Genomic DNA, 7,738 nt, shown 5'->3' on the forward strand with positions numbered 1-7,738 from the left:
TTTGAACCGCAAAAAACCTTAATAGACTTTTAATGTTATTCCAAGTTAGGTTATCCGTTGATTTTATAGCCTGTCAGAAACATGTTCTATAGAAGCACATCAAAGAACAAAAAAACTGAAATGACAGAGTTCTTTTGCATTTTAGGGTTGAAAAGAAAGAAATAAATGTCTATCACAATTTTATTCGTTTTGCCTATTAATACTATGACAGTAGAAATGTGTATTTCATTTTCGTTATACAAAGTAAAAGTCAGGAATTTAATAACTTAATACATTTTATTGCATCTACTATTAAAACAGTACTAATATAAAAAGGTAGATTTTTACAGACAAAATGAGTCCATTACTAAATCGATCAAATTAATTACAACTAAAATAACATCAGTGATTTTAAAAAGTCTACTTAAAATTAATTCTTAGATTCTTCTATATTGGGTACAGGAACATGGTCCTCAGCTTCCTGGCTATCCTTCTCGTCTTCGGCAGACCTGCCAATTCTGATCTCATTCAAGCTGCCACCTCCATACATATTGTTCAGTAGCTGCCACAGACCGTGTCTGAGGTTCGAATGACCGCCAAGTCCTGAGTGAATGTTAGGATGGTCACAAGGAAACTGGCCGAGGAAATACAGCAAGGGATTGGCCGCATGCATCGATTCGTAATAACCCGGGGCATAATCACTGGCCAAGTTACTAGCTAAGAGATTGAGAAGAAGGATCAAATTGGATCGGGATACTTCATCCATACCAGGTTCGACTAGGATGTTCATGTTCGGTTGGCTGTGCCCATCTAATAAGTGCAGCAGGAGATGCACAATACCACCTAGATTTGGCTCCTTATTGTCACCCTGGTTTAAGAGAGCAAGGATGTCTTGAATGTTCTTGTCACCAGAATTCGGCTTCAAAATTGCAAGTAGAAGCTTGATCAACGGCTCCATATCTTTGGATGGCTTTGGCTTAGGATTCGGTACTCTATTCGGCATCTTCAGAATAGTATTCAGCAGGTTAATAATGGCTGTGATAGAAGATCCAGGTTTGCCTTTATGACCAGGTCTGTTTGGACTAATTGGAATGTTCAGACTGTCATTAGGTTTTTCCGTAGTCCTGTGTGGGTCTTTCTTCTGATCTACATCAACACGAGCAGTTGTATGATCTAAAGGTCTATTTGGTTCTTGTGGTTTCTCTGTTGTGCGTAGGGGTGGAACATTTTCGTCCGTGCTTGGATAGAACGGTTTCTTTGTTGGGGGATATCTTTCGTTAGTGTCGTCAGGTTCCGAGGTGAAAACAACTGTCGGACGCGATTTTTCAGTTGTGAACGGCAACTCATGTGAAGGAGTTATAATGTCATCACCAGGGTGGGCGGGTCTTTCAGTATAAAGAGGGTTTGATGTGCTTGGTTCGATTATATCGATTCCAGGAGTAGGTCTCTTGTTTATTTCAGGTTCCTCTGTGCTTGGTTCCAGGATATCGATGCCAGGGAAAAGTGGGTTGCCAGTTACGACCGGGTACACGGGTTCGATGGTGTGTGGTTCAATTGTATGCGGTTCAACTGTTCCAGGATGGAATGGGCTTTCAGTGGGCTTAATGTCAGGGATGACGTCAACGCCAGGAGTGATCACATTATCGGTAGGTCTAGGATCAAATGTTACCGGCTCGTAAGGCCTATCCGTCGGTTTAGGGTTAGGGATAATATCTACGCCAGGGTGGACAGGCTTCGCTGTAGTAAAAGGCTCAACAATTTCAGGCTCCGAAGGCCTTTCAGTAGTCTTTGAATCAGGATTATCATAGTCGTCATGTTCCCTAGAAACATCTACGCCTGTAGGCTTATCTACTGGATTATCTGAACCTGTTGGCTTTTCATTGGGGACTACCTGAGGAGTTTCAGAGCCTGGTCTTCCATCTTGACCTGGTCTCCCATCTTGACCTGGTTTCCCGTCCTGACCCGGTTTCCCGTCTAAACCTGGCTTGCCATCAAGGCCGGGTATAAGTTTTCCAAGGTTTAGTAATATGTCAATGAGATTCGGCAAATTTACATTTGGAGGAATTGTAGGTTGAGGCTGAGGGTACCATGGGCGTGATACATTGATGTTGTAGTTAGGGTATCCAGGATTCATACCGTCCCACATTGGTGGGTATGGCCAAGGGTAAGGGTATGGCATGCCTGGGTAGGGCATAATGGGAGCTGGCTGCGGGTATACCGGCTGAGGATATGGGACAGGAACCGGCTCCGTGATGACAGGCTGCTCACCAGGAATGATGGCTGGTAAATTCGTGTTTGGAAGTAAGCCGTTGACGATGATGGAGCCTCCAGGATATGCACCTCCAGGGTATCCGCCGCCAGATCCGATGTATATCGGTTGCTGAGGTACTACGTTGAAACCGTTGCCAATGAAACCACCGGTTGGGTTGACTGAAATACCACCGCCGCCCAAAATAGCATTTAGATCTACGTTGTCTCCAATTCCACCAATAACAGAAGCTGGGTTCTTCACAAGAGTGGCTTTACCATCAATCATCACGATGTAGAAGGCTGGTATGTTATCACGTTGAGCCACCACAGGTCCTCCAGGAACAACAAAGTGACCTCCAACTCCTGGCAAGTATACTGGCAGCATGAACGTATTATTCTTCTTCTTACCACCTGCATCAATGTTTACTCCGGGGAAAACAACGCCAGGGATATTCTGGCCAGGGATAATAGTCTGACCGGGGAATACATTCTGACCAGGGTACACATTCTGACCAGGGTATACTGTCTGGCCTGGGATTACAAAACCAGGGAAGCCTTGTCCGTTATTGCCAGGTCGCCCTTGGCCATTAATGCCAGGTCGGCCGCCACCACGGGGTGGTTTCTGTCCAGGGTGTCTGTTATTGCCATTCGGACGTCCAAAGTTCCCAGGGTGCGCTCCAGCACCACCTGAAGGTAATTCATTATGATTATGGCTTGTACCAGGGCGGTGATTTGGATCGTTAGTATTGTGAGTTGGCTTACCTAAGTCCGTAAGCCCGCCATGGTCTATGAGGTTGCCATTGCCCGAGTTGTCACCACCTGGTAACAAGCCATTAACATTAATATCATTACCGTTATCAGGTTTTTCAGTTGGGTTAATTTCATCTGGTCTTTCATCAATGCCGGGAGATACACCATTGTCACTAGGGTTTGTGCTTGGTAAACCACCATGAATGTTACCGTCAATAGGATTGTTTATATCACCGTTTGGTCCATTGATATCGACACCTGGTATTAATCCATTAATGTTTGGTAGATTGGTATTGATATCGCCACCAATGCTTGGCAAGTTTACATCAGGTAATTCTCCATTGATGTCTATGCTTGGAATATTACCACCTATATCAGGTAGACCACCGTTTATATCACCACCGATACCGGCCCCATTTCCTCCATCAGGCAACTCCCCATTTATGTTTATGTTAGGAATATCACCACCGATTTGTAAACCACCATCTTCGACTGGCAAATTACCATTTACGTTAATATTACCTTCAGAAGGATTATTTGCTACCTCATCTGGGTCAAGGCCATCGACTGTGATAGTTCCAGGGTTAAAATCAGATTCATCATCAACATCTGTAGGAGCAAAGCCTCCTACATCGATATTTCCACCATTTACAGGTAAATCTACCCCACCGGGGATATTACCATCAATATTTATAGAACCTGGATTAACACCAAAATCATCTGCACCATTTACATTTATCGTATTGTCTGGTACGTCTAAAGATACTCCTCCATTGGGAGACATTCCATCAACATTGATATTTCCAAAAGGATTATTTACACTTGGAACTGGAATCTCTCCATTCACATTAATAGTACCTTCTGGTGGGTGTATATCTGGGATCAGTCCATTTCCAACACCTATATCAGGTAAGGCACCGTTTATATTCATAGCACCATTAGGGCCATCGTTGCCAACGTTTACTGTTGGGATTTCATTATTATATCTTGGTTTGATATCTGTCTCATCTTTGAACGGTGTGTTTGGTAGTGGTGTAGAGCTTGGTTCTCTATGTTTGTGGTTGGAGTGTCTGTAGTCGTGACGGGAGTGGTGGCGGGGGTAGTACTCGTATGAGTCTCGTCGGTGACCGTGAGACCTACCATGACTGCCGCGACGGCTGTTAAAGCACTGCACCGCGGAGGCCGCGAACAGGAACAGCAACAGAATCTGGAAATATTATAACCTTTTTTTAAGAAATAACGACATCATTAGAAGAAAAAAAGAAAACAGTGGTTATGTCTATGAGAAATGATTATGTCGATAAGAATGAATTGATTTTAAATATACATTCGTGTGCTATTAAATGTAATAGTGGCATAAAGTAGGGATGAAAGAGTGGCTTATACTCTGGGTATACACTTTAGTAGTGGTTTTTAGTTATACAAACACTATTGAAAGTTATTATTTAGATTTAAAGATAGTTAAAAATCTTCAAAATATAGCATAGCATATATGTAAGTGTCAGCTAATAATCAGTATGTTCACAATTCACTCTATATTCAGTAAAACCTAACTGTCGAGACATGCTCATACATAAACAACTAGTTTCCAATCCCAAAAGTGTCGTAGTTCTTAAAAGCTTAACCCTATATCGTGATAAAATCAATATAGATCTGAACTCGATCTGTGTCGAAACTTGATACACCCTGATACATAATGCTTGGTATAATATGTTATAGCCGCAGAGTGTTGGAGCTTCTCATACATTTTATATGAAGGATTGCACGCTCGGACCGATGAAATATAGATTATTTCATCCCATACTATCTGGGACGAAGTTTGTAATGTGTTGATGATATAGAGATCGAATAGAGGCTTATCGGTGTAGAGAGAATTTTGAGAGAAAATTTAGACAGTACCTACTTCAAAGTCATTTATGGAAGAAGTTTACAAGTTCACGGCCTGAAACTACCATGTTTCAGGCCGTGACGCTACCTAGCCTATATAATTTCTCCGTATGTTAACTATAATTTCTAAGTAATATCTAAATCGGTTTAGACCTTTTTACGAGAAAGAAAAACAAACTAACAGTTTAACAATTTATGCCAATGGATGTAGGTGAATTTTAGCATAAGAACCCTAAATACAAAACAAAGACTACCTTTTTTATCAAAAACCACCCTTATATATGTCCGATAAGAGGGATGAAATTTTATACACGAGCAGAGCCAAAAGTGTGGACCTGTTCGTGAATTAAATGACTTCGTTTTGCCTACAGTCAGAATTAATCAAACTCTATACGATATTCCAATAAAGAAATGGATCCTCTGGGTATACTATTACCTCAGTAAAAAGTCTAATAAAGAAATTTTAATCTACTCCGGCTGGGAACACGAAATGCAGAAAAATGTAAGGGAAAATATTTTATAATTAAATTCCTGCCGAGGTGCAATGGAACCTTTGTTATTTAAGCCTGTACTAAGGATATTATTGTTTTTATTTAGCACTCTGGATATACTGGACTAATTAAAAAACGTATTTTAACCGAAACAAGATAAGGGTAATGTTTTGTTTACTACAATTCGGACAGATATGATGAATTTAGGAAATATGATATGAGTAAAACGACAAACTTTTGCAAAATATCTGAAAAGGTAATTTGAACTACAATAGAATAGAAACACGAACACTATCACAAACAAAAATATTGTTTCTGTTGGTAATCGAACCCACAACAGTCTACGCATTTTCATTAAATTAACAATACATACTCAATCAACGTTAAGAATAAATTTTATGCTCCTTTTGGGAATCGAACCCACAGCACACATAGCCACAGCAGCAGCATGTTTAGAATTAAAATATTGACCACACAAACAATCTTAATATGCAAACAAAATAAATATAAAATCACTGTAATCAATTTTCAACTTCCACCATTTTGCAATTTCACACAAAAAATAAAAAAATCTTATAAAATTGCCTCACCTGCTTGTGTCTGGCCATCGTAGTGAACACTGTGGCTGTTCGAAGTTGGTTCATCAATTTAAAGAGATTGTTCCATTACTAGTTGATGAGGAGATAAGTGACAAACGAACAAATACCTGTGGAACTAGTTGCTAATTGATTTGTACATTGTTATGACATGCAATCTAACTGTTTTGCGGTTTGATGTCAAAAACTTAAGAGTGTAGTGTTCAAATTTTTGGGAGTTAGAGGAAAATGCACATGCTACAGTTGAGGTATTTTTGGACAGGTTTGTTTTGAGCTCGGTATTCCTCGAGAGTAAAAATGCTTTTGTAATACAAAGATAAAGATTATATTAAGTAAGAGTTATTTGGGATCGAGTTTTTAGGAGAAAATTTTATCGGTGCATTATGAAACTTTCTTATAACAAAATATTAAGCAAGAGTTAAAAAAAAACAACATCTCGTAGTATTGAAAGTATATACTCCCAACGCCATCTAGCGAGCAGTTGCAATAACAACGTGCAAGTCTGAAAATTTATTCCTTCCCATTTGTTTCAAACATCAACAGTATGGTTTCTATTAGTTCCCAATATTTCTTTAATATGAAGAAAACAAATTAGCTTCTGTGCTTATAAACCAACTTAATGTCAAATAAAATATTCTTTACGAGTGTTTTTGTTCAAAACAAAAAAAACTCCTTTTTTTTCGAAATTTGACCCTTGCCCAGCAATGCGACAGCATTGGTTCATTTATTACTGGAAATAAACAGATTAATACAAGGTTTTCAGGAATAAAAACAACAAAATTTTGGTGTTGGACAGACATATTTATTGTAAAGAGTTAAGTGCTAACTTATACATAATATTTACAACTATACTAACGTATTTACAGACCCGTTTATTACTAACTTAATTAACTTAATCGATGTCCTTTTTACATAGCCGTGTAACAATGTATTTTCATATGAAATGAGATGAATATTATTACCTTTCTGTTTTTTATACTTTAAAACAAAAACAAATCGGATTATTTGCATTAGACCATATTAAACAATATCTTTTATTAGTGTCATGTGATAATGACAAGTGATAGATTATCAGGAAACCATTTTTGACAGAAACATCCACAAGAATCGAACCCCAGACTCTCATCAACATAATCAGTTGTTAACAAACAGTTATTTAAATTGTGTAACATGTAATTGCTAAAGCAACATTATTTATCGAACATTAAATGATACTTAATTGCGTTTTAATTAGCCTTCCATAGTAACAAGTTTGAAGATATTTTAATTACTCAATTAATAAAAAATATTATTTTTATAACTGCATTAAAAAGTGAAATTATTAGTGTTAGTATATTATTATTATTGGTTAATACAGGCTTAATGACGCGTCAATTACCTCTTTTAATCACTAGAGGGCGTTATTATCAACATTACTATACTTAAGTGACACGAAAACAAGATGGCGCTAGTAGCAAGATTTGTTAAAAAACAAATTACAACGAATTACATCTTTTAATGGTAGTGGCCAAATAATATAGACTTTAAAAAGATTATTTGTTTAGTAGCCAATGTTGGATTTGCAGTACCCAAATTCACAAGTAGCTCCATCTAGTTTAACCATGCCAATACTTTGCTTTGTTGATAAAATTATTAAGCTTTCTGTTTGCTAAGATGTTAATAAAATCATTAAGAAGCTTAAGAAATCATTACTAAACATGCAGTTACCAAGCTTATGAACCGTTAAATATAAACCACCATATTACGAATGTTATTATATTAAAATATATGTTGTTTATGGTGACA

The 7,738-nt window shown here is 38.1% G+C and overlaps 1 protein-coding gene across 3 annotated transcripts; it reads right to left on the reverse strand.

The window, feature by feature from the left end:
• Positions 1-190: 190 nt before the first annotated feature.
• Positions 191-5,997, reverse strand: LOC142981440 (uncharacterized). Of its 3 annotated transcripts, XM_076127369.1 has the most exons (4): positions 5,948-5,997; positions 4,120-4,186; positions 2,992-3,048; positions 195-2,916 (listed from the first exon to the last, which is right to left on the reverse strand). In XM_076127369.1, exons 1-4 carry the CDS (start codon positions 5,963-5,965, stop codon positions 410-412), a joined length of 2,649 nt encoding a protein of 882 aa, XP_075983484.1. In that variant the 5' UTR covers positions 5,966-5,997; the 3' UTR covers positions 195-409. The 3 variants fall into 3 exon arrangements, with proteins under 3 accessions (XP_075983483.1, XP_075983482.1, XP_075983484.1); XM_076127368.1 differs by having other exon boundaries at positions 191-2,916; positions 2,992-4,186; positions 5,948-5,975; XM_076127367.1 differs by having other exon boundaries at positions 191-4,186; positions 5,948-5,975.
• Positions 5,998-7,738: the final 1,741 nt, after the last annotated feature.

This window comes from Anticarsia gemmatalis, chromosome 20, assembly GCF_050436995.1.
Source record: "Anticarsia gemmatalis isolate Benzon Research Colony breed Stoneville strain chromosome 20, ilAntGemm2 primary, whole genome shotgun sequence".
Classification (NCBI taxonomy): domain Eukaryota; kingdom Metazoa; phylum Arthropoda; class Insecta; order Lepidoptera; family Erebidae; genus Anticarsia; species Anticarsia gemmatalis.